Source organism: Scomber scombrus, chromosome 7 (assembly GCF_963691925.1).
Source record: "Scomber scombrus chromosome 7, fScoSco1.1, whole genome shotgun sequence".
NCBI classification, from domain to species: Eukaryota; Metazoa; Chordata; class Actinopteri; order Scombriformes; family Scombridae; genus Scomber; species Scomber scombrus.
In genome coordinates, this window is record NC_084976.1 from 6,090,964 (window position 1) to 6,118,014 (window position 27,051).

General features: G+C 39.7%; 3 protein-coding genes across 6 annotated transcripts in view; 2 read left to right on the plus strand and 1 right to left on the minus strand.

Annotated features, from left to right (window-relative positions):
* Window positions 1–807: 807 nt before the first annotated feature.
* LOC133983540 (uncharacterized) lies at window positions 808–5,567 on the plus strand. 2 transcript variants are annotated; one of them, XM_062422653.1, is made up of 15 exons: window positions 808–896; window positions 1,357–1,433; window positions 1,818–1,890; window positions 1,999–2,111; window positions 2,232–2,257; window positions 2,484–2,621; window positions 2,966–3,075; window positions 3,160–3,255; window positions 3,367–3,450; window positions 3,529–3,655; window positions 3,759–3,864; window positions 4,717–4,899; window positions 5,007–5,081; window positions 5,171–5,271; window positions 5,422–5,567. In XM_062422653.1, exons 1-14 carry the CDS (start codon window positions 869–871, stop codon window positions 5,252–5,254), a joined length of 1,320 nt encoding a protein of 439 aa, XP_062278637.1. In that variant the 5' UTR covers window positions 808–868; the 3' UTR covers window positions 5,255–5,271; window positions 5,422–5,567. The 2 variants fall into 2 exon arrangements, with proteins under 2 accessions (XP_062278637.1, XP_062278636.1); XM_062422652.1 differs by having other exon boundaries at window positions 5,171–5,567.
* Window positions 5,568–7,203: 1,636 nt separating this feature from the next.
* sqlea (squalene epoxidase a) lies at window positions 7,204–15,670 on the plus strand. Its single transcript, XM_062422893.1, has 11 exons — window positions 7,204–7,700; window positions 8,091–8,349; window positions 9,345–9,522; window positions 9,807–9,903; window positions 10,053–10,166; window positions 11,248–11,419; window positions 11,918–12,013; window positions 12,544–12,686; window positions 13,770–13,866; window positions 14,038–14,125; window positions 14,386–15,670. Exons 1-11 carry the CDS (start codon window positions 7,422–7,424, stop codon window positions 14,576–14,578), a joined length of 1,716 nt encoding a protein of 571 aa, XP_062278877.1. The 5' UTR covers window positions 7,204–7,421; the 3' UTR covers window positions 14,579–15,670.
* Window positions 15,671–17,766: 2,096 nt separating this feature from the next.
* oxr1a (oxidation resistance 1a) overlaps window positions 17,767–27,051 on the minus strand; it is a 64,051-nt gene continuing 54,766 nt past the window's right edge. The window contains exons 1-7 of one of the 3 annotated variants that reach the window (XM_062421932.1): window positions 25,437–27,025; window positions 23,751–23,831; window positions 22,163–22,291; window positions 20,668–20,820; window positions 20,441–20,536; window positions 19,632–19,705; window positions 17,767–19,304 (exon numbers count right to left, since the gene is read on the minus strand). In XM_062421932.1, coding sequence (XP_062277916.1) covers window positions 19,169–19,304; window positions 19,632–19,705; window positions 20,441–20,536; window positions 20,668–20,820; window positions 22,163–22,291; window positions 23,751–23,831; window positions 25,437–25,493 — 726 coding nt within the window. In that variant the 5' untranslated portion in view covers window positions 25,494–27,025 and the 3' untranslated portion in view covers window positions 17,767–19,168. Of the gene's footprint in view, window positions 19,305–19,631; window positions 19,706–20,440; window positions 20,537–20,667; window positions 20,821–22,162; window positions 22,292–23,750; window positions 23,832–25,436; window positions 27,026–27,051 lie in introns of those variants that run through there. The other 2 variants (XM_062421930.1, XM_062421931.1) reach the window with 2 other exon arrangements.

The following is a 27,051-nucleotide window of genomic DNA, read 5'->3' on the forward strand; positions in this document are numbered from 1 at the left end:
TAGAAGAGAGTAAACAGAAGTTGACACAGCAGAAATGTAAACAGTGATGAGGTGGAAAAATATTCACTTGAATATTTAGAGCGTGGTTTACAGAAATGAAATATATCTGCTGCTAATACTGAAGGCAAATATAACAGTTTTAAATATTCTTATTATATTTGGGTGAGCAGTTTTAACGCTGTTACCTCTGAACAAGAAAGTAGTGGCATCTAATTAACATAAGTAGCAATAACTCATACATATGTTGGTCTATTTGTTACAATGATATACAGTATAACACTAACCTATATCCATACATAATTGTATACATATATACTGCATATCAGCATTAATGATACAAAATACATATTGGATTTATGTCAAATCTGAAAGAAATGTATGAACTATATATAGAAAGCATTATAAGCCACCAGTTCTCTATTTTGAAATAGATGTACTATATATGCTCTTATACAGCATATGTGACATAAATGGTGTAGATACTGGGCAAAACATTTACACCTTTCATATAAATAATAGATGTAGATACTATATATATAGTTCACATTTATGGCAATATATTAGATTTTTGGGAAGCATATTATTGTGTATGTATTTGGGTCTCTGATGTGTCAGCTAACACACAAGCTCTGAAATAAGACCACCCACTGAGTTTGGTGTGGGCTGGTTTCACGACTGACTTGCTGTGTGCTGAGAATTACTACTTAAACAAACGCAGCACCTGCTCCAGCTGAGCCCTCAGTGTGTTAAAGGGATACAGTGACACCTTGTGTTAGAAGGGGGAACTGCACTCTTTGTTTTGGTAGGAGGAAGGACGTGTACAAAGTTGCAGCCTGCTTGCAGGAACCGTACAAGTTGTGATCCAGACATGTCAGCGCAGGAAGAGTTCTTTACGGGTAAATTGCAGTATATCAGTGCTCTAAAATACTTTATACACTACTGTCTGCTGTGTGCGTGAGTGTGCGTGCGTGTGACTGTGTTGTGGACAGAAGGCGTCCGATGTGCAACGAGCCGTCAACAGCAAACGCCACCAACACCCATATTATTATTTAGATTTGTTTGCCAAAGCACATGTCTGTTTATATAGTTAAGGTCAGTGGATCTACGTCAATCCTTTCACGTTGACACGCACAGTCTGTGATGTGACAGGCAGCTACAGCCAGTTGTATGCAATGAATGGCTCAGACGGTGTACACAGTTTGAAACAGTTCACGCACTAAAACTCCTTAATTCACGTTCATTCAGGAGTAATATTTCCACAGTGTTATATTTTCTGCTCTAATGTGATCATGTTTCTAGCTGCATATGGCTCACATGATCACGTGGTTAACTCAACATAACGTGTGTACTGCACAGGCATTCCCAAAATCCCATATTCACCCAGTGCTGGGCCAGAAGATGTCCTGTCTTTTAAACACTACAATGCAGAAGAGGTAAGAGTGACACACACACACTCCTCCACACACAAACGTTTGTCTTTATATCCTCATGAGAACCCTTATTGACCTTAACCTCACCTAACCTTATCAGAACTACATGCATAAACCCAATCCTTACCCTAAACTGACCCTAAAACCAATTCTAACCATAACTCTAAAACCAAGTCTTAACCCTCAAATTGCCCTTTGGAATTGTGGCCTTACAACACAGAAATGTCACAATGCTTTTACTGATTATCTCAAAGATAGACAGACATGTGTACACATACATATGCAAAGACACACAGACACACAAGTTAAGATATGTTATGATAGCATGCCATGACTGAACAGATAATGAGTGCGATGGCTGTCAGAGCTCAATGTTCCTCTGTGCAGGTGGTGATGGGGAAGAAGATGGAGGACTGGCTGAGGTTCTCAGTCTGTTACTGGCACTCCTTCTGTGGAACTGGTACTGTAAAAACTGGCCCAACATACATTTACTACTATTAACACCTGCTAGTGTGTAACAGTGTTTTAGATGGTACATCTTTGGATTTTTACCTCTTTATGTTCTTAGGCGCTGATCCTTTTGGTTTTCCAACCCTCTACCGGACCTGGAATGAAGGGACTCCTATGGAATCAGCCAAGAAGCGACTGCAGGCCGCTTTTGAGTTTTTCACCAAGCTTGGTGTGAGGACACTAACATTTAGAATTGAATGCTCGGCTACACGCAGCTGATCAGAGTAAATATGATTATACATTAGACTATATACAGTTCATTCAATTTCTGATTTCTTCTTGTTTTCACAGGTGAAGTATTACACATTCCATGACAGGTAACTGACCAAATGTTTTTTGTTTTGTGATTTTTTACGATTGTAGCTAATTGTACGTGATTTATTTCTGTAGGCTTACTGTTTTAAAAAAATTACCCTGCCACCCTAAAATAAGGTCCACTTCTCCAGTGCAATTGGCCAATTTGCCAATGGGACTAATTTACTATATTTAAAAGTAACAAAATCTGATGAGGACAAGTCCTTAACTGTCTTCTGTTTGCCACAGAGACATGGCTCCTGAGGGCTCCACCCTGGAAGAGTCCAACAGGAATCTGGATGAAATAACAGACCTGGCTCTCCAGCTACAGAACCAAACCAGAGTTAAGGTGCTGTGGGTCACCTGCAACCTCTTTGCTCATCCTAGGTCAGTGTTTTACTCAGACTGTAAAGCTGAAGCTGTAGTTTTTGTCTTTCAGCAGGACAATTCTTGCTCATTAAGACTGAAACCTCTGTTAGGCAAAAGTTAAGCTTGTGAACATGTATCTTAAAGTGTGTTCATGTATTAATTGAAGTATTCTGGTTGTATTTCCTTTCACTCGCCAGCTTCAGGAATAGACAACGTGGAAGTCGATTTTGAGAGTGCACATACATTTATTGTAACATGCTGTATTTGGTAGCAATGTGCTGCATTATTTACAGAGCAAAATAGGAGTTGGTAGGTTAAAAAAGAGTATAACTAATTTGACAGTGTTATATTATGTGTTAAAGGTACATGAACGGTGCATCCACCAACCCTGACTGCCATGTTCTGGCCTACGCTGGTGCTCAGGTCAAGAAGGGGCTGGATATTGCCAAGAAGCTGGGTGCAGAAAATTTCGGTATGAGCGGTATTTGATAGTGTCACTTAGTGACTAAAAGTAAAATATCGACATGTCTTGTAATCAGCGCATATGTCTCCTCAGTGTTTTGGGGTGGAAGGGAGGGTTTCCTCACCATCCATAATACTGATGTCGCTGCTGAACTGAAGCACATGGCCAACTTCTTCAAAATGGCAGTCAGTAAGTGTGTGTGTGAATGTGTGATGGATTCCAACTCTGAATTATGGACAGTCTGTTCTGCATTAGTGATGTGCCACATGTTCACTTTTACGTCTGTGTATTTGTCACCAGAGTACAAAGAGAAGATTGGTTTGAAGTGTCAGTTTCTAATTGAACCAAAGCCAAAGGAGCCCTGCAAACACCAGTATGATTATGGTAAGGTTTCTCAAATGTAAACAACACCAATATGCTTTTTATTTTACAGTTTTGATAATGCACTGCTTTCTTCTACAGATGCTATGAGTGTTATAGGATTCCTGAGGCATTATGGTCTAGAGAGTCACTTCAAGTTGAACATCGAGCCCAACCACACCACCCTGGCCGGACACTCCTACGAACATGATGTTGTCATGGCCTCTTCGTGAGACACTTTAACATTTTCAATTTTGCCACTACATAGTATCAAGAGTTTTACCCTGACATATCCTAAATGTTCTGTACTGTCCTTGCTTGCTGCTGGACAGGCTCGGCATGCTGGGTTCAGTTGACTCTAACACTGGTTCTCCTGACCTGGGGTGGGACACAGATCAGTTCCCCATGGACATCAGGAACACAACCTTGGTCATGAAGGTAAGTTAATTTCTTTCATTTGTAACAGCAGGTTATTGGAGATGACTGTTTGTGATGGTGACATTTTACAAAGGCTGTTGGATAAAGAGAAAAATGAGCAAACATTCCTAATATAATTTCTTGAAAGCAGTATTATGCAGTTATATTTTATGGTCACTTGGGGGCAGCAAAATAAACTAGTATGGTGAATGTGTTAGGTAACAGTTGGGTACCTACCTACACATCCAGCAAATGTGGAGTTACATTAGCATGCATTTGTATTAATCTGTCTGGTCATTTGACTTAGGTCTGTAAATACAATAGTCACAAACTATGCTCACTAGCTAGCCATTAACTTTATCTGTCTGTGGTTTCATGCTGGGCTGATAATGCACAGCAGGTTAATCAGAGCTTTTTACTTGAAAGCAGCTCAACAGCCCCCTCCTGTGGCTGGAAAGTGGATTACAGACTGAAAAACAAAAATCAAAACAAGCTAAAAGAAAGTAAAGCACCCAGTACAGCTGAGGGAACTACAGAATCAAAAGATGATTCTGGGTGTTTTTGTGACTGAGTGTCTCCTTTTACATTACACACAGTCATTTGATTCACTTGTGCATACATCTTGTGATGCACTTATTAATATGAAAATGTTGATTAGTGCAGCTTTAATGTTCATATGAAATAAATGATGCTACTCTTTTATCCATCTTTTCTCTTACTCAATAGAACTGAGAACTCATCTTTTGTAAAACATTTCTAGAGGAAGCAGGTGACTCATGCTAGTAGTAGCACTGAATCAACTGTACAAGGTGAGTTTAGATGAGGGCAGTGATGAAAGAACCTACTTATTCTGCAGTGTTTAATCCTCTCCAGACCATCGTTGAACAAGGTGGCCTGCAGCCAGGAGGCCTGAACTTTGATGCTAAGGTGCGCAGAGAGTCCACCGACCTGGAGGACCTGTTCATCGCTCACATCGGAGCCATGGACGCCTTCGCAAGAGGACTCAGAAATGCTGTACGAATCATTGAGGACGGGCTTATCCCTGGCATGGTGAAGGTACTGTGTGTAGCATTTTGAAGTTCAGGCACCAGTTATACAATGTTTGGCAGGTTTTTTTATTTTAATTTGTCTTTTTTTGACTGGTCATGTGTGATTTTTAACAGGAGCGCTACTCAAGCTTCAGTCATGGCATTGGACAGAAAGTGGAAGAGGGTTCTGCCACCTTAGAGGAGATGGAGGTAAGAGTCTGAATGAGCTCAGCAAAGTGGGATTGAAAGAATGAGCGAGGAATGTTGCTGAAAATCATTCCCATGTTCTGTTATTTCAGGCTTTCATCAAGCAGAACGGTGAGCCGAAAGTCACATCAGGAAAACAAGAAAAATATGAAACCATCTTTAATCACTACATATAATTAAAGAATATCTTCCTATATCTGCTTATTAGAAACATTGACTGAATAGAAACCGATACACTGTTTCATATTGATGGTGAAACACCAGTCTTTTAAGGGAAAAGATGAACACTGTAAGTATAGAGTTGAAATGTTCAAGTATCCATCACAGACTAACTAACAATGTAACAATATAACATAATCAAATGTGTTTTAAATGATGTTATGTCATTTTATGCAGAATACACAGAGAGGTTGTATTCACATTTGCTGGTGACTAATGTTACATAACATAACTATGTTACATAACATAACTATGTAATAAAACACATTTTCTCAATGAAGCTGATGAGTGATTACATTTATCTTACAATGTATACAGTTGAGTCAAATAGTAGCAAAACTATTGGACCTGATCAATATCCAGAAACTTCTTTAATATATTGCAAGTACAAAATGTCTGAGTTTAGATTGTCTTACAATATGTCTCTACATGTTTGCTTATAAAAAAGGTTTTACAGTTATATACATCTATAAAGTAAGACAAATGAACACAATGCAAAAGTTATATAAAAAAAATCATAATGGTAATAGTTTAAAGTAAATACTATCAATGGAATGACCAACTTTAATTGATTTGATTGATCATCCTTGTAATCATTTGACCCACCAGTTAAACATCCACTATATCTGAGGTTGTACCCCTGTTTTAGTGTATATTACACACATGGAATATACTGTATGTCTACATTACATACTGCAATTCAGGGCCTCATGCCCAAAACATGTATTCTATCATCTCCAAGTAAGAAATATTATTTCTGTGTGTTATTCTCTCTGTTTCCTGAGTTCTGTTTGTTGTTCCCTTCACATTTGGAAGAGAAGGTGGAGTGGGTTTTAACCAGTCTCTAGATATTTGTTTTGTAGCCACAATTCTGGTCTATTTGTAGTTTTTCTAAAGTTATTTTATGTGGTGTTAATCCTAAAATAATCACATTAACTAATACTAGTTCATGTGGTGTTGAAACAATAATAAGTTTTTGCTGAACTCTCTGTTTTATTTGAAATATGGTCATAGGTTATAATTAATAGTCAGTAGGTTTTTAGTTTTGGGACAGAAAATATAAATATGTAATATGTTTGTTTTTGTTTTTTTGCCACACCTTCTCCAACAGTCTAAGTCTGATTATTTGATTTGCTATATTAAACTAGGATTGAATATGTGAAAACTCTCTCCAGCATGTGTAGTTTGTTGTTCATACCCAGACACATTTTAACAGGACCATTGACTTTTCCAAACACAAGCTTTATTGTACTACTGGGCATCGGAAAGAGCTCTCACTCTGGACCTTTTTTGGATACCATGGTTGTCTCTAGTTTGAGATACATTAACCTTAATGGAAACATGAGCACATGTGACACGTGTCTTCTGTTACAAAACACGGATTATTTATTAGGTTTAAATTCAAACACAACTGCACAATTATTGTTAAAATATCTACTAATGATTGAGTTTTTTTATTAGGTCCATGCACAAATTGAGTTGCTATGGTAACAGATCAGGCCATCTGTGCCTGAGATTAAATAGAGCCGGAGAGCTCCGTTGATGACCAGACTGTGTGATGGCCATGGTTTATACTTCAGAGTGATTCATCTTGTCTTACATGACCTATCTTTGGTCCAGGTCCCCTTTTCGTAAAGCCTTTAAAATATGAAACATGCACCTTTCCACTGACATCACATCATACTACCATCCTGCTAGCCGGCTGTCCAATCAGCGCCTGAGGGGAGGCCCAGTGTCGATGCGGATGTCCAATCGGCTGATAGCGTGAGCTCTGCTCACCGGCACGTCACTCCTGATTGGAAGGCTGAGGTGTGGAGGAGGCGGGAAGTGAAACCAACGAATCCAAAGTAGTCCGTCTTTCTCATTAACATAAAATATGCAGCATCGCACCGACTGTCTGCCGATGAGCAAAATATCATGAGTACTAAAGTAAGTTTATTTAGGCACAGCTGACTTGATTCTGGAGCACCTGAGAAATGAACAATAATTGCTAATTGATTTTTAGTGCACGGCGATTTATTTTTAGTCAGCTTAAAGAAACCTGGTTCTCAGTATTGCTCTTTCACCATCACTATCTATTTAATCTTTATTTTTTATTTTTAAAATTTTTTTAAATCTAAAAAGATGTGGACTTTCCTGGGAATTGCGAGCTTCACATATCTCTACAAAAAATCCTACTCTGTCTTAAGCTTCAGTCACAAAGAGCTGGTGATGGCCGCAGCCTTATTTCTGTCAGTGGGGCTGCTGCTCTCATATGTCAGATACTTCCATGGCCACAAACTCCGAGTCTCTTCGGTGCTTCATTTACCTCTGAGCCTCCTGTCTGTTTTACCTTTCATCAACTATTTCATCCCTCAAAGCTCAACACAGAAGAGCGACAAAACAGAGAACCACAGTAAGAAGGTAAGACACTGCTCACTATGTGAACAAAGGAAGACAAAGACAGATTAAAAATTATAGATATTATAAACAATTATTTAAATTTATGATAATTTTTTAACTGTTTGGTTTTTAATTTGTGTGAAGAGAAAAACCTATGATTTTATTCATGCCTCTTTTAGTTAGATAAAAGTGATGAAAATGTTAATATTGTTATAAATATATGTGAAATAGTGGGTAACATATATATATACTGATATCTATCACTATTGAGATAGATATATTAATTTAAATACGTTTTGTAAAGTACATTTCCCAGTGTTTACTTTACAATCGACTTCAGTTTGGACTTTACTCTGTGTATATGATGTATGATGAGCCTCTGTCTCATTTCTCTCTATTTCTTCACTTCAGAGCCGAAGAACGAGGAAGACGGTGAATGTAGAGTCCTCCACCTCCGAGGCTGTGTCCACCAGTGACTCCTCTGTGGCCCCGGAGCCAGATGTGGTGATAGTTGGGGCCGGGGTCCTGGGCTCAGCGATGGCAGCAGTCCTGGCACGGGATGGCAGGAGGGTGACGGTGGTGGAGAGGGACATGAAGGAGCCTGACAGGATAGTGGGGGAGCTGCTGCAGCCTGGAGGCTACAGAGCGCTCAGAGACCTGGGGCTGGAAGGTCAGTGATGGAAGCTGCGGTTGGTAGTGACAAATGGACAAATAATAGAGGTTTAAAAAAACAGCTTCTAACTGTTCAACAGTGTTGCTTTATCACACATGAGAGATTATCACATTTTTAATTTTGGCTGCACATGTCTGACTGGTTTGAAGTCTGAAAACCTTTGTCACAGTGACACGCACCAATCAGAATCAAACAATTAATATCTGATGATGTGTTGTTTGGCTGGTTTATTCATGTTACCGGAATTGTCAATCAACTCAAATCAAACCACACCTACACAGCCCTGTGACTCACTGGTGCTTTGAGTTTAATTCAGAGTGTCACTATGCTAACACACTCCCAATGTCAGAGGATCACAAAGTTATTAGAATTGATCATGAAGGTGACACGAACATCTGTGCCACGTTTAATGGCAATCCATTAAATAACTGTTGAGATATTTCAGCCTGAACCAAAGTGTTGATTCTATCTAAATAACCTTGTCTTTTCTGAACTTTATCTTTGACTGTTGCTTATTTATTTTTGCATATTTAATGTTATAGAAGAATTGGTAAATAAAGAAACCAAGTTTTCAGGCGCTTTAAAATGTTAGAAACTTGAATTATCTACATCTCATACTTTTTGCTCAGTATAATTTTAATGAAGAAATTCCATATGGCTTTTTTGAAGTCACCTTACCATTACACCTCATGAAAGACATCACTGTAATATTAATATTATATTATTTTGTAACCCATGAGTTCTTATCCTCCTAAAAAAAAAAAGTCTTCAAGAATCAGCTATCTGAGAGTTAAAAAAGGGAGCAAGTTTTATGTAAATTGGTTAAAGTGCACCCATTGGTCATTTTAAAACAAGTCCCCACTGTAGCTTTTAACCTTTGTTCCATTTCTCCACCCTTCATTAGATCACACACATGTGAACAAGCAGCCGGCTGGATGAACAATGAATGTGAGCGGTTAGGACTTTAACCTGTTGCTGGTGTTTGCCCTCAGGTTCAGTGGAAGGTCTGGATGCCCATCTGGTGAAGGGCTATGTGATCCATGACATGGAGAGCAGCACAGAGGTGGAGATCCCCTACCCTCAGGAGGAGGAAGGCATCCAGTGCGGACGGGCTTTCCATCACGGTCGATTCATCATGGGCCTGAGGAGAGCCGCCCTGGCCGAACCCAAGTGAGTAGAGTCGTGATAAAGAGAGTGTGTGTGCCAACTTGGCTAATGGGATAACACTGATTCTGACAGCAGTGAAAAAACAGAGGGATCATTAACATCTGATGGCTGCCACTTTATATTTTGCGATTTATTTTAATGTAGAGGGGAGATGATTAGAGTCTGAAAAAGCTCTTAAATTGAACCAACTACTCATAAAGTGATCATTAGTCATTACTTTTCCATGTTTCCTCTGCTGTCCTTTCAAATTGAAGTTATATCTCTAACTGTGTAATTGCACCCCCTAGTGTCACAGTCGTAGAAGGCATTGTGACCAGTTTGGAGGAAGAGGACGGCTGTGTAACCGGAGTCCAGTACAAGGATAAAGAAACCGGAGACATCAAGGTAAGAAGAGGAAACTGTGTGTGTGTACATGTCGAACAAAGCCTTTAAAGTCTGGGCTTCCCTCATGGAAAGAAATGCTACCTTTAGTACAGAAGATAGAAGTGTCCGATTATGAACGTGACATGACCGTGTGGTTCTGTTTCCTGCAGGAGATCCGCGCAGCTCTCACAGTGGTGGCTGATGGCTGTTTCTCCAAATTCAGAAAGAGTCTTGTTTCCGGGAAAGCTCACATCTCCTCTCACTTTGTCGGATGCCTGATGACGGTACAGTTTTAGACTGTATTTATTGTCATCATTTCATTGTATGCATCTTGCACATGTAATAAAGGCTCCATAGTGATGACAACATCTTTTTGCCAGCATAAGTCATGTGATTAGGTGTCACACAGAGATACAACACAATAACAATTCATTAACATAGAAATTAGATCAAGTAAATCAATAACAATATTTGCAGTACAGATTTGAATTGTTACATTGTATTGTAGTCATTATAAATACATAGAAAAAATTCAACTTTTATTTCATATTTGTAAGTCTACTTGCTGAATGCCATAGGTCCATAGGTTTTTTCAAGGTTTCCTACTTCCTGATGAGCAGCAAGCAAATTTCATAATTAAATACAATAAAAATAGGGAAGAAGAACATTCAAAATAAGGTACCTGTGGTGATACCTTTCATCAAGTGTGAGGTTTTTTGTCCAATTAGGTTTGGCATCCTTCCATCAAAATAACAAAAAATTAATTTCATTTAGACAAAATCCTTAAATCTCTTATATTTCCTGTTAAACTCAAAGACAGATCCCACACTGCATCTTAACTGAATATTACCAGAAATCCTCTTAACCAGTCAGGTTCAATTGTTTAGTAATGCTTAATGCCTAGTTAGCATTTATAAGCAGCATGTAACGTATATATAAGCACTGTATGTTTTATAGCACACTAAAATCTAGTTAGCAGAAATAAGTATCAGTAAAATGTCATATCTGTTACAGCTACATTATAGTAGTATACTGTAGTATTTCCATCTGTAAATGCTAAATAGGGGGAAATATGATATCAAATTAAAAGTTATTCCAATAATATTGTAGTGTTATATATAGTGTTGGAAATTCAGTGACTGCATGGTTACCTTTTGTTCTGTGCTCTGACATTTAAAGTATAATATGATATGTGCAAACCTTACAAATGGACCTTTACCAACTCTAAATACCACCTAGTGAAATAAAAAGTCTCAAGTATTGATTAAAAACAACATGTCTTCAGCCCAATACCTCACTCTGTAAACTGAAGTAGACTCAGGATGTGTTTATCCATCGCTGAGCTCTCCCTCTTCTCCTCTTCAGGACTGTCCCCAGTTTAAATCCAACCATGCTGAGCTGGTGCTGGCCAACCCGAGCCCCGTGCTCATCTATCAGATCTCCTCCTCACAGACCAGAGTGCTCGTGGACATCAGGGGGGAGATGCCACGCAACCTCTCAGAATACATGTCAGAGAAAATACACCCGCAGCTGCCAGGTAAGAGAAGGAAATATCATAATTATCTCTAATGAAAAATGACCTTTTTGGTCTGAGGATGAGCTCCTGGAGTGTGATAAATGATCAAAGTCTGTAACCAGATTATTTGAAAATCATGTTCTTGGAAGGATTTTTTTTTTATCAAGCGGTCATGCTGAGTCTTGGTAGCTGGGAATGTTTCCAGATTTCTTCCTGAGCTGTGAGTGAAGGAAGGTGCAGTTGAAGGGTTTGACATTCATGGAGCGCTCGGCTTTTCAGCTGAAATATCAAAGCCCAGATATCAAAGCACCAGCTCCACTAACCTTGACAGAGGTCCAGCTGATGGCGGAGTCAGTCACACTGATGCATTGATAATGTACATTCACACACACCAAAGAAAAGCTGTTTTTTTCTCCCCTCTTCGTGTGCATGCGCCCAGCGTGCACCTTGTGGGTTTTCATCCTCAGAGTCAGCTGAGTGATCGACCGCCTGCTCTCTCTCTTTCTCTCCTCCCCTCAGAGCATTTGAAGGAGCCTTTCATGGAGGCGCTACAGAACGATCGACTCAGGTCCATGCCTGCCAGCTTCCTCCCTCCCTCCCCTGTCAACAAGCCAGGTACTGAAGTGTTATTGTCTGTAGTTAGAAGTGGTCAGAGGGAAGTGCTTCGACTGATTTCAGCTTGTGTACAGTGTGATGCATATCTTGAAAAGAAGTTATTCCCTTTGGTTATTACTGCATGATGAAAGAAAGTGAAACTCTTTCCTGGCCATCAGCTAATTTTTAATTAGTCTGTGTTTTAGGTTAAACTGAAAAAGTGTTGTAAATGCATGTTCTTCCCAAGGGTTAAAAACAAAGAAAAAAGATCAATACTTTGTTTTAGGCATGAATTTAAAAATGCTGGATCTGTTTTTGGCTGATTGAATCACACAAAGTTTGACATTTTGGGAAATACGTGCATTCACTAGCCAAGTGGTATCAAACTTCTCATCTAACTTTCAGCAGTTTTCCCCAAAATGTCAGACTATTCCTTTAAAATAGACTCATGTGATGAGCTCAGCTATAAAGTGCTGAGTAAAAAAAAAAGAAAGCAGAACAACTGGTGATGTATTTTGGATGTGAGACAAACAGCAGTGTGTGGTCTGCAGGCGTGCTGCTCCTGGGCGATGCTTACAACATGAGGCACCCTCTGACCGGAGGAGGGATGAGCGTCGCGCTTAACGACGTTCGCATCTGGAGGAGTATGCTCAGCAACATCTCAGATCTGTACGACGACACGGCCATGCTGCAGGTAAACACTGAGAGCAGAGATGACACAACATGTCCTCTGAAAATATGTCGAAAGATTCTAACATATCAAATAATCAGTTTTATAGATATTAGTTATTTAACCCTTACATACTGTTCTTATTTAGTCTCTACACCAATTCACATTCATAAATCCCCTGTCAGTCATGAATGAATGTCAGAGTAATCCTTAATGAGGAGTGTCTATTTATTAATAGAAAAAAAGACATTTACAATCACTGTTTTATGGCCCAGGAGAACATTTTATAGAATATGAAGAATTTAACATGTTTGAATGCTGATTTTAGAATTTTCTGATAAAAACAAGTCAAATTTGGAGACATTTTTATGAACAAAAATATTTATCAGCTTCACAAAAATGAACAAAAAGATGCATTTTATTTCCATTTTTGTATATTTACAGTCTCATTAGATAAAAGTCCACCTAGAGGAAATGTGTATAGGGTGTTTTTACAGCTTTAAAATGTAGAAATGGGTCAAATTTGACCCTTAGCAGTATGTAAAGGTTAAAAAGTACACAGATAAAAGACATTTTCATCCCTTTTGAAATATGTTATGAACTACAATGCAAAATTCGTAATGTATAAATGTGTATAAAATGTTGGTACAATCGGTAAGATCAAATGGGAAGAAGAGTTGGGAACTAGAATTGAAAAAGATATTTAATAAAATTCACAAAACTACCAATTCCCTATTTTTAGGAAAAATTAGCTTGGAATATAAAAATGAGATATTTCTTGACACCAGTAATGATTTTTCAATATAAGATCCGGTGCTGGAGGAATGCAACTGATTTAAATGCATGTCATTTCTACAAAGTATTAAATGCATTTTGGTTATTCGTTTTAAGTATTGAAGAGGTTATGCAGAAACTACATCATCAAAATTGATCAAGGAGTCAATTACCAGCTAATAACAGGCTTCCTGTAATTGGCATGTATGCTCGAGCCTGCACACACGCACATATATAATGTGTCTGCCCTGTTATTCCCTCTGCTCTAGGTGGGAGACTGCAGACCAGTGTACAATAATACACTCAGCTCTTTTTTTTTCTTCCTCTCAATAGGCAAAGAAAAAATTCCACTGGGAACGCAAGTCATCACATTCTTTTGTGGTGAATGTGTTGGCCCAAGCCCTGTATGAGCTGTTTGCAGCCACTGACAGTGAGTCTCTATCCGCCACAGCCTGCATCTAATGACACATGAAAAACAATGACACAGGATCAGAAATAATCATTGTTATCATGCACTGAGTATGAAAAAACCCCCTCTGAATTCATGCCATTCAAACAAATGACGGTCATTTTCTCATCATGTCCATGTTTGTTTCACCAGATTCTCTGCATGAGTTGAGAAAAGCCTGCTTCCGGTATTTCAAGCTTGGAGGACAGTGTATTGCAGGGCCTATCGGACTCCTCTCAGTGTAAGTAATAAATAACGTGCTCCATCATTATACAGAATGAAAGAACACCTGAATTATAGTCTTTTTTATAGCTTCTAATGGTGAAAGATGTGGTTGAAAAACAGTCTTGTATTAAAGGAATAGTTTGACATTTTGGGGAAAAGTGCAAGATATCGAATATGCACTCTTCCCCAAAATGTCAAACCATTACTGTAAAGGCCAATTCAAATACACCAGACTGAACATTTTTATTGCGCTAATAACATCTTGACTTTTATCAGGTTGACGCCCAAACCGATGACCCTCATTGGTCACTTCTTCGCCGTGGCCGTGTACGCCGTCTACTTCAACTTCAAGTCCGAGTCCTGGTGCACCAAACCCCGAGCTGTACTCAAGAGCGGAGCCATCCTGTACCGAGCCTGCACCGTCATGTTTCCTCTAATCTACTCAGAGTTCAAATACCTGGTGTACTGAACAGTTTCAACTGGAAATCTGCACATGCTGTATCACATCTGGACAGAGATAGACCAAACTCTATGTAAGCTGTATGGCTTGGTTTAGAAAGCTAATTACTAAAGTTGGTATCCGTCATTAGTTTGTCGAACCACTGAATAAGGCACCGCTGCCATCTTAAACTTCATGATTTAACCAATGAGGATTTTCTACATAATGCCCCGGCCTTACTGACAAATGAAGATGTTGCCGTTCTTTATGTCCTTCTAACTGCCTTTTTGGATAGATTTGCATCAATACATTGGTGCACACTTGTTTGTGCTTGCCCACACTGTATTTTATATCCAATAATTAGCTCCCACCCTGGACTACACTGAATATTCAGTGCTGTGGAATTATTCCTGCCTCTTGTAATTGTCATGTGGAACATGGCATCTGAATTTCTTAATAATGACTTTGAGATAAAGCCACTTTCCTGCTGTATATTTTCTTGTAGAGCTAATTTGAGCCGTATTTAATACAAAGATCCTTCTGTAATGATGATGTGTTAATACAAGAACAATTGTGAATCTAAAGCACTGATGAAGGGATGTCTAAAATGTTATCCCACTATTGTATTTCCATACAAAATTATACATCTGTTGTATATTTTCAGCCTTATTTGTTGGGATAAATATCTGCATGACTTTATGTGTTCACACTGTTTGCTCAGAGGATCATCTCCTGCCTTTCTGTTCATCTTTATATATATTGCAATAAGGGACGTTTTTTTGTAACACATTTTGGTTGCCTACAGTCAGTCTGAAACATGCTGACGGTGCAGCTGACAAGACAATAATCCAAGAACCCAGCGATGATCCCTGCACTATTTTAGTCCTGCTGGATGTCTCTTGACACAGCAGGATGCCCGAGGGGGAAGTTTGGGTTTGACAGGGATCTGAAAGTAGAAGAAATAAGGCTCAAATCAGGACCGAGTCAATAGATGATACTCGGGCGTTGTTTCTCCTGAGCTGACACAGACGAGGAGCTCCTGAGCTGTGAATCATCACAGCTGCCTGTGCTGTTGTGTTGGGCCTGACGGGCCGTTCAATAAAACATACACGACAAACCAGATTTGTGTTTCACTTGACTGGTTTTTAGACTTCCTCTCATGAAACGTAATTGGATAATTTGTATAATCACACAGTTAATGTTATTGATTAAAGATCTGACAATAGTGCATAATCTAATATTTCGGACTGATTAGACTCATGGGACAGTCGATGAGCAAACCAGCAAGTAACTAAAGTGGACCGACACTTACAAAAGCGACCATTAGATGGCGCTCACTCACAGCTGAAGCACTTCATCCTGTTTCAATCAGGACCCAGTTTATTATCCTGCCTCTTACCCCTCAGCTCTCAATAGACTGGATTAAGTCACTCTGCTGTTCTCTACTATTGAAATTCAGGAGATTTTTTTTACTGGAACACAATGAAGAGTCGAGTTTTTAAAATGAGTCTGGCATTAGTCTTTTGTTGGAGGTTTTTACATCTGCAGTAATACTAATACTGACATTTAAAAAAAAATTCTAATACAGCAAATGTAGCTGTTGGCCAGTGATCAAAGCAGGGCTCATGCTTGTGTGTATAATCTAAGGACTTAAAAGGACTTGCTGGATGAGAAAAAAAACCCCTAAAATATATATATTGCCAGTGACATCAGCTGATATAAGTTTTAAACTGTAGCTCTATCAACACTGATAATCAGCAGTGTGGTTTCCTAACACAGACAGACCCACGGAGGAGCCTGGTGCAATATTTCATCTACAAAAATAAAGACTCTTCTAGGGTCAGTGAAGTAGTAACTTTTAAGAGTTTTCAATGAGGACGCACAAGAGCTTAGTTACAGGCAGGCAGGCAGGCTCCTACTGAAATGTGAATACTGCTGTCAGAAAGCTGGCAGAAGAAATAAAGGCTTTTTGGACATTTCTCACATTCCTTTGTCTGAATATCAAACCATGTTCAGTTACTGATTCTCCAAAATGATACGATCAGTTGTAGCATGGACGGTGTCTGTAGTGTGCCAATAAAATAATCAAAGACTTTTACAGTTTTTACATCCATTAATAAACTGATACACTTGAGAAATGTATTATGAAATTATAAATTAAATTGAATTCAAAATGAATCCTAAAAGTTTAAAATGTTGCTTTATTGCATTTACCCATCTGATTATCATGTTCCTCATCTGTTTCATTTGTTTCCTGCTTTCATTTAGTTTCCATTTCATGAGCGCTTGCATTTTTATGCATAAGCAGTGAGGCACCTAAAAATAAACTTTAATAATGAATCTATTAATGTGATTTTAATTAAAGCAATTAATAATGTATCTTTAATGTCAATAGTTTAAAACAAATAATGTATTCATTTGACACTGTGAAAGTCTGTAATTATTCCAGTGCCACACTGCAGACCCCCATATATGTGAACTACATGATGCACAAGTAGTAACTCTATGAAGGATAAAACACGTACTAATCCTATTAGGCAACTGACTGTAACCTTTTTTTTCTCCTTACCTCATTAAATAAAAGGCTAATATTAAAAAGTAAATAATAGTAGTAAACGTTGAAGCATGACAAATTCAGACATAGCCCAGGTTACAACAATTAATTCAGCTTTATTGTTATTTATACATCACTGATACATTGTATTCTGGTGAAATAATTGGAAGAATTATCCATATTATTCTTTGTGACTCTCCACAAGGACACAAATACTGGTGTGGAAGACCAGAAAGGGGGGAAGAAAGCTCCTTGGGGGTGGGTTACGCACTGTACTCTCTTCCCTTCACCTGCCATCATCTGCCTGTCAGAAGTCAGTGTGCCTGCCTGCATACCTACCTGTCTGAGACTCACCTGACAGCCACATGAGGAGAGAAACCGAGCCCTGCTTCCGTGCTTATACACGTTCAACCCCCCTTCCTACCTTTAAGTAATCCTCCTTTTTAGACACACAGAGCATTAGGGCATACCCTTATTGATATTGGTAGCAGCAAGCTTTCTACTAACAGTTAACATCTTAATGATCTAAACAAAAAAGTACTGTACAGCTACTGCTAAGAGAATCTAAGAACCTGGCGTTGACGCTTTTACACCAGATTAAAGTGCTAGAAGCAACCCACCAATCCACACTTTATTATATATATGTATATTTATATAGCATTTCATATATATATATATATATATATATATGTGTGTGTATATATATATATGTATATATGGAACAAATCTACTATTTTAACATTAATTTACAGGGTAATATACATTATATTGTAACAGCTGAAATATCAGCACAAATAGATCACTGTCACACTTAACAGCAAAATATATATGATTATATAATTCCATATATAATCATATATACCAATATATAATTGTCATATATGCATGTAAAACAGTTAACCACGTCTCAGGCTTTTCAAATGATACCCAGAAAAGCAATTGTGTATCAAGACGTAAAAGCTTTACAAGTTTCTCTCTTGAAAGAGTGACAGGTGGCGGCAAAAGAGCCACGACCTGCGGGTATTTGAGGTCACAGGACAGTTATTTGCATATTCCACAAATCTATTGCAACACGTTACTGTCTACAAACAGTACAGCCAGCATCCTGTGAGAGGAGCTGGTGTTAGCTGGACTCACACGTACACCCACTGAACAGAACATTACGACGATGGGTGATCTGATTATAGCTATGTGCTTTCAGATGGTGTGCTATGACAGTGAACAACAGGAGGACTACAATACACAATACTCTATAGTTTAGCCTCAGAAGACAACCCAAAACTGTACTGTACTGTAAAAAGACTCACCTGTCCCCCCCCACACAGCAAATATTTTTGTTCTCTGAGCTAAGTGTCATCGTATCCTTCTGCTGATGCATTTTGTAAATTGCAAACCAGAACTTTGACACTCCACCACCACCATGTGTAATGGAATGTGTTCAGCTTTTTGTTAGCTTGTCTTTCTCTTCCTCTAACTAGGTCTCTCTCAGTCAAGGCTGACAGCACAGTGAGTAACATCCTACTGAATGGACAAAGTTCTTAGGGGGTTTGAGAGGGTGTTGGGGACTCCTTGAGGTTCTGTGAAGTTCAGATGCACAATCTGGACCAGTAGGGCAGTTCTCTCTTCTTGCAGCAGTCCCAAACCTCAGCCGCCATCATCTTCACCACCTCTCGGGTGAGAGGAGCTCCGATGGTCATTTCCTCTTGGAGGCCCGATGGTCCCTTTTAATCTTTCTATCCTTCCCTGCTTCCCTCTCTTCATCCCACTGACGCAACCTCGTCTCACTGTCTCTTTCACCATTATTTTCACTGCTTTACACACTCCCCCCTACTCTGCAAAGAGGCTGCACAAGGCTGTAACAAGATACACACAAAGGTAATTTTTCACAAAGAAAAAAAGCTCCGTAATAACTGCAGTAGTAATGCACAACAAGCATCCGATAGCTGGCTTCCACCCTGGGGAGCCCTGGTGATGTGCAGTTAGGTTTGGGACGTTGCCATTGTTCTAAGGAGCAGGACTCCTTGGTTTGCCCTTTTGCAGGACTTTCCCTGTGGTGCACTGTCTTGTTATTCAAAAGCCCAGATCTCTATGTCCTGCACATAGAAATCCTCCTTTTTCGACAGCATGGGGTTCCCAAATGTTTTACAGGAGTGACTCCTGCCGTGGTAAAGGTCTCCGTCCAGCCACAGGCCAAACTCGCCACTGAAAGACAGAAAGAGAAATAAACTTCAGTCAGGTGGACATAAACTTCTCTCCAGGTACACATTTTCTGTGGGGTCTTTCTGGGGAACCAAATCTACTTTTCCACAACGTATCACTTTAATAGCATTGTTTTGCAACTTGAATTCTATCTTTGGGTTATCATAAAACCTGCTCCTATGGTTCCAAAACTTAACCACATTCTTTTACTGCACAGTCAGTGTTCATCTGTCAGGATACTGGATGTTACACTTTACTATCACAATGTATCACATTCAATGACTAATATATGTTGCTACAAAAGTAGCTTGGAGAGCAGCTTGAGCTCACCTGCCTCCACCAAAAGCTAAGGAGTCCATATCTCCTTTGATGAAGAACATGTTGTCACCTGTCCATTTGTACACCTGTTAGGGATGAAACAGAGAATTCATTAGAATATAGCAGTGTTGACATAATATAATATCCTTTATCTTACAACCTACATCCTGAATCAACATCTGAACATTCAGTTAGAGCAATCAGACACACTCAAAGGAAATGTCTTATCAACAGGTTGATGTATTTCTCTAAATTCACTCTGTTAACTATATTTAGAGAAAGTCAGATAAATCTGCATTTGGATTGTATTCAGAGATGTTTGTGTAGATTCATATATCTGACTTAAGCAATACTTCTGATGGCAAAAAGTTCTTGTTTGTAGAAAAACCAGTTAATGTGTTTCTTTTAGCTCAGTCAAATCAGTGTCCCAAGGTAAAATCCTTCAAGTGTAAAGTTCAGTGTGGAGGACGCAAGTTACAAAACACTTGAACACCACTGAGTTGTCTTTAGAGTGCTTTACAAAGAAAAACATGTAACGATCCTTTATAAGGATGTATAGACTGATATGTATCACTGCATAAGTGTGCTTGAATGTCACATACATTAATAACTTAGCATATGACTAAGAAAGCATATTGATTAATGCTAATTTAAAGCAATAACAGTCACACATAGATCACTTCTGCTGGATGTCCTCATCCTCCTAGCATTAAGTACATTATATATTTTAAAAAAACCCTGCTCATCTAATGTCCAAATCTAAAAGTTAATTTAAATTTCCACAGAAACCCGACATCTTCAAACAGAGGAGGGCAGCGTACCTCAAACTCTGGATTGAAGGTGAAGAGGAAGGTCTCTCCAGTGCCATAAAAGCCATCGCTGACTTTAAAAGGCTCGGATGCCAACGCACCAAACACCTGGAGAAAAGCACACGACGACGATGATTACAGTATACTAGAAACATCTCTAACCTCAAGGAGACAGTTATTGTAAACTTATGTAACAGTAACACCTCTACAGTATGTTTCTGCTGAATTTTGTAGCTCACCTGGCCGTCGCTGTCCTTAATGACCATGAGCACTGGGGTGTCCTGGCCCTGCATGGCTCTGTACAGTGTCTTAATGCTCATACCGTGCTTCGTTGTGCCAAAGGCCAGCGTCCACGGGTACCCAATGGTCCGTGGTGGGAGATTCCTGGCGAGCTGTGGGGGGGGTGTAGTGGTGGTGGTGGGGGGGGAAATAATAAAGAAAAAAGGACGGAGCGAGGCAGGGGGGAAAAAAAGAGAAAAGAGAAAGGAAATGAAACACTGAAAGGCCACAGCCGCCAATGCTCAATTACATCTGCAGTGACCTTTTAACACTGCCTGGCGTTTAAAGAAAAGTAACAGGGCTCCAAACAGCCAGAGCAGTCTCAGGAGAAAGAAGAGGTCCAGCACTCCCTCAGAGAGCCTTGCTGCCCCTGCTGCTGACAGCCTTAAGGATTAACAGCGGCTGTGGTGTCTAGTGAGATAAAGCCACACAAACGAGCTGGACTAGCGGTACAGTGTATGCTTTATTTTAATGGACAGATTAAACAGACACCGCCTGAAACATGGAACTAAAGTGACAACTTTTTAAAGTATGCTGCTGCACCGTTTTCTGCTGCGTTGAACAAAAAGGTCTTTAAACGCTGTGTTTAATCTCCAGTAATTCGTCAGTCTCTAAACACTTTGCTCTTTTCTTGTGGGTTCAGCACATCCTCCCGTAACAGGGTCATGTAATCAGCATGCTGGAAACGACGCAGAGAGCAGATGAGCCCCTTACTCTGCTCACCTCTGCACTGCTGAGAGCCTCATCTGAGCTCCTGGCTCCGTCCTCAGGGTGATTAAAAAGAAGCCGCAATTGGGAATCTACTGGTCAATATGACAACTGGGACTCATTTGGAGACATATGTGTCTCAGTGTGTGACCCACAATGCCTGCAAGGTACACACCACATTTCCAACAACATAAAAAACATTAGTGACAGAAATGTCCCTTTTATGAGTATCTCACAGCTACTTTCTTTGATTGTGATTGTGAGACTTCACACTGATAAAATGACTTACAATTACATCTATTTTAAATCATTCAGCATACATGCTCTCTTCTGTAATCATGAATCATATATACAGTGCTTGTTGTTACCTGTTAGGGTTGGTTACTGGTGTGAGGACTCATCAGGTTACATACACGCTACGACTCTGTTTATAGAATATATTCCTCCACCCACCAGCAACCAGCAACCAACACACAGCAGATGTGCAGTGTGGGCAGGTGTCTAATTGTTATTACAGCCGGAACACATTATTTCCCCAAGTCCAATGTTGACAAATAAGGGAGCTCCAGGACTGGATGACTTTGCTTGTTTTGCGTTCACCAAATTTGAAAGTGAAATGATGAGCGAGTTTTTTTGCATGTTTGTGTTCAAGTCTGACAGGCAAAGTCAACATCTTGGGTGAAAAAAATGTACACATTTTACGTAAATCACGTGCAGCGGAACAGGTTTGTGCAGAAAGCGTCTTACCTTCTCTATCTGGTCGGCCTCCAGGAGGTCACTGGGTTCTCTGAGGTTGGGTTTGAACGTTTCGGGCTCCAGCTCAGTCTTGACGGATGTCGAGCCATGCTTGGAGTTCACCTCTTCCTTGGTGGTGATCTACAAGTACAAACGACTGTCAGAGATGGCGTGTAAGACTGACAAAGGAGTGGTTGAACTTGAGCTCCCAAGAAAGCACTGCTACTGGAAGGTTCAATTTTGGCTAGAAGTCCACAATCCTACTATTTTGATTGGCTTGATATTGTGCTAAAACAACAGGTTAAACTAGTTAGGCTGTGTGAAGCTGTACCACCTAACAAGCTACAAGCTGAAACAGAGCTAGGCTGGTAGTATGTTTACACTGAGTGAGGAACTGTTGTGGTAACTAATGAATTCCTGAAAAGCTGAGGAGGTTCAGCTAAACAGGTATAGGATAAAGGCGGGGATGAGAGAAGAGTAACGTGAGGAAACTAGAATTTAACCTTAGCTTAACCTGAGCAGCAAAAAGCTCGCATTTTAACATCTGTGTGTTTTGAATCCAGCAGTTTTCCTGCCAAAAACGATAGAAACGCAGTGTTTTCTAGCATCATGCTGATAAATACAACAATTTGATGATGACAGCTGAATATTTTCCTGCCACTCTCCAATGCCAGATAACTAGGATAGGTTTGGCTGTGGAGCTGTGGAGAGTGGGCAAAGACAGCCTGGGAGAAGAGAATGCAGAGTGCATAGGAAATCGACCCAATGAATAATTTGCGCTGCACTGTTTGACATTTTCTCTGACCGGGCCGACTGTTTGGGTTATTTATCTTTCTCGATAACAGAGGCCGATTGTGAAGCGCTTCGCCCGCTGGTGGCTGGGATGCTCTCATGTTTCAGAGCTCATTCAAATAAGGCTGCATTGTCCTCAGAAAACATCATTCACCTGTCAGGGGAGTCTTACTTCCACCCTTTCACTGACACAGTCTTTTTTTTTCTTTTTCAATGCTTTAACTGTCTCTTGTTGAGTCTTCATGCAGGCCACATTCCTTACATACAGCCCATTTGAGCATCAAAGACAGCTTTTCCTTTTAAGAAAAAAAAAAGAGGGGAATTTCATATGGAAGCACCAATTTCTGTGTGATCTATGTAAAGCCTACATAGAGTCTATAGCTGGCACCAACACCTAATAACTACCTTACAAGTTAACCAGACTAATTTAGAGGGTTAAAGCACTAAAAATGTCATAAGAGCGGGGCTAAGAAGGAAAGCCTGACACATGGAGATAAGGCTGCTGTCACATGCAATCCTCATCACTGTAATGAAGTGATAAAAAATGTTCTCAATGAACACTATGGGACGTTATGCCAAATTAAGCCTAACAAATCTTAAATAAGTTTTGTGAGCCAAAAAACTCGTGAAACCTACTTAACCAACAGCATTTATTTAAAGCAATGGCGGGGGTATGGGGGGGTTGTTTTTGAGGATAGTATGCAACAGCAGTAGCTGATAAAAGCCTGCAGTATGTAGCCTATAGGAGGCCATGTTGGTGTGGACGGAGGAGGGCGGGTGGAGGGGGCAGACAGGGCTGTCAGGGCACCTGGAGTCGTTTGCAGAGTGAGCGCAGATCCTCACTGTTTAGAGCATCAATCCGACGGTGGTACTCCGTCAGAGACACTACCTGGTAGTACAAAGACAGGAACAGGTGGTACATAAAACTCTGTAAGTTCTATAGCTGGCCATGGGGAAGAAAGGGATGCCATTTTGGAAAGTATTAGGAGCACTAAGTATTATGATTCAAAGATTTAAAGAACTTGGCTTGAGGCCAAATTTGAAAAGATTAGAGAAGGGCACTCAGTCGTTTTGCATGTTTGTGTAATATGTTTAAAATGATCACCAGTTGATGCTGTCCAGAACTTCACACTGGATTTGGATTTGAGCTTATTTTGTGAGAATCTAACCCGCAGACCAAAGAAACAACAGCAATTAAAGGACAGGTAACCTTATTTTTCTCCAACCTATGCAAAAAAAACTATACAAAATACAATTCATGGGAGTTCTGATACAGGAACGCACGGCAGAAAAACAGCGCGGATCTGAGCGATACAACAACACTCGCCATGCCAAGTCCACAGACAGTAAACAACTCTGTTTGGTAGCAGCAACAATCCACAAAAACTACAACCCAGACAGAGCAACACAATGACCAACTAAGCATGGCTTCATTCCAACAAAGTTACACCCCACGCTGCACACTGAGAGATACTGCTTCTGTTCTGCCACTGTTCAAACGTTGGCGTATAATAGTCCACCGTGTCTCAGCACTGAATAGATATTTGGAGCCTTGTGCATGTGATAAACAAACACACACACTCTCTCTCTCTCTCTCTCTCTCTTACTCTCTCTCACACACAACACACACACACACACACACACACACACACACACACACACACACACACACACACACACACACACACACACACACTAACTACATCCATTAATTATTTGGTCTTCTGACAGCAGTCTTGTTAAACTAACACTCTCTGAGCAAAGATGCCTTTCTTTTAAACAGCTGGGATCTTTTACTCACGTTTTTTGCTACTGGAGTAAAGCAACTTTTTTTATTTATTTTTTTATAAAGAGGCTGCCTTTTTCTACAGCTCTTAATAATGCAGCAGAGAGAGTGAATACAGCCCTCATAAGAAATGCATCTGAGACTCTCTCCACCTTTAGTAGACTTGTCCCCCGCCAACGGCTAAGCTAACAAGACATTTCCAATGGGCTTTTATCTTTTGAAATCAATGTCAACAAAAAGGTCAGCGGTTGGAGGTGACCGGTGAAGTAAATAAAGCACCGTAGCTAATTGACAATCATGTAAGCGAGGGTTGATATTATCATTATGATATCTGCTAACTCTGGAAAATATCTGTTAATGTAACATAACGTTAAAGAAACTGGTGCACCGGCTGCATGTTTTAACCTGCCACCTTGCTCTGGAAACTTTCACACAGCTCACAGAGACACACACACAAACACACACACCCTAAAACACGGTGCTAAGAGGACACACAACAGATAAGGGCTGTGTCCTGACTGTCAAATAGTAAGCCGGATAGTGGCCACTTTGTTTAACCTCAGTCACTGAACTAGACCGGACCGGCTAAAAGGGCTAGCAGGCTAGTTAGCTTTGCTAGCGCGGCTTTGCTAATAATAATAACAACAATAACAATAAGACTTTACATCTGCGGAGACTGAAAACATGAACTACATGTAAGGAACATACACAGGTATACTTAGGGGTCAGCCGTTTTTCTGGGTCCTTCGCCCTCCTAGAAAACATGTCTTGCTTTCTGGGCGAGGTTGAGGCTGGGAAGTGTCATTACAGATCCTGTAAGTTCTCCCTGTGTAGCCCCGAGACGGAGTTGGTTTGTAGCCTGGCAGCCTGCTTCACTAAAATAGAAACATTTTTTTTTTCCAGTGGGGTCTTTACACTGGTGGTTTGTATGACATTGCTGAAATCCAATGACAACGCGGGGCAGGAGGGAAACCACCTCTCTATTGGTGGAAAAAAAAGATGATCCCACCCCATAACAGCGAGGATTTAAAGATACAGTAACACCACTAGCTCATGCTGTGGATCTTCTAATGGATTCTTTGACATTGTGCCAGAGTAACAAAAAGGAGGGGAAAGTTAAAAATGAATAATTAAAAGATTAAATAAGATAATTAAAAGTCTTTTTTTGTTAAAGTATATTTGTTAGAGAAATCTCTTCCTATTTTGATATTTGAAACTCCACGGAAAAAAAGCTGCTGCTTAGGATTCATGTATGGTCAACAGGACAAAGTAAAGCAGCAGGTTCCTATTTACTTATTCAAATGTAATGGATCATGCAGCCTGTGTTTGCCAAAAGTCCGGAGACAAACAAATCAGTCCACTTTGTTTCCTACATCATTCATTTACATTAAAATTTTAAATCCAGGCCACTGCTTCCACCGTATCAATTTCTTCTTTGTAGAATGAATGCATCCTTTTCATTATCCACAAGCACGTAAACAATCTCATTTAACTAAATCTCCTCCGCTCTGCACGGTCTGCCAGTGTGCACTCAACAGAGCTGTAAATCCAGATGGACAACCTTTATCTATACTTCCTAGTCTCACTTCCACATTCTGTAACAAAAGACACTTTGAGATGTCTGTTTGACAAAAAGAACCAAAAAATTAAATATCAGCGCCATGTGGGGTTTGGGGATTTCATGTTCATAAACAAAGAAAACAAAAAAAACAAAAAAAGTGTAGTTGCTCAATGTTTACATTCCCTGCATATGTTGAGCAACTCATTATGATGTTAGCCTTTTGCCATTCAGCAAAACCGGTTGCCAAATGCTGACCAACAATAGTGACAGTCACACAACGTGATGATTCTACAATACACTGACTGAGAAGAGTAAACATTTACACAAACATGCAAAACACTTTGGTTGGAAGGGTAGAGAAGCGCATTTCCAAGCAAAGCAAATATTCACACACCTTACACGTGATTTAAAGTTCACAAAATCATCAAATCAAGAAATGTAGTGGGACACACAAATGCAAAATACAGAAGCAGAATACACAACTAAGGTTTGACACAATTCAATGGATTAAGAAAACCAAGATCATCACAATACATTTACACTATGCACTGCAAAATGAAAGCAACTTAACACAATTGTTTTAACATGTAATCTAACATATAATGATAAAGTTAACGATACACCACATAAGAATCTTGTTTCACGAGTTATGGATTAATCCGTAGTGGAGAATTATATTTAATCCATGACTGTGAGGACTGGTTCGAGACAACACAACAGGTGCACTTGTGGCGAGGTGAGGGAAGAGTTTGAGTCGAGTCG

Coding starts and splice junctions, on each gene's coding strand:
- sqlea (XM_062422893.1), top strand. CDS start 7,422: ATGTGGACTTTCCTGGGAATTGCGAGCTTCACATATCTCTACAAAAAA. Junction 13,867..14,037: donor GCTGTTTGCAGCCACTGACA/GTGAGTCTCTAT, acceptor TTGTTTCACCAG/ATTCTCTGCATGAGTTGAGA. Junction 14,126..14,385: donor CCTATCGGACTCCTCTCAGT/GTAAGTAATAAA, acceptor GACTTTTATCAG/GTTGACGCCCAAACCGATGA.
- LOC133983540 (XM_062422652.1), top strand. CDS start 869: ATGTCAGCGCAGGAAGAGTTCTTTACGG. Junction 1,891..1,998: donor GCACTCCTTCTGTGGAACTG/GTACTGTAAAAA, acceptor TTATGTTCTTAG/GCGCTGATCCTTTTGGTTTT. Junction 2,258..2,483: donor TATTACACATTCCATGACAG/GTAACTGACCAA, acceptor TGTTTGCCACAG/AGACATGGCTCCTGAGGGCT.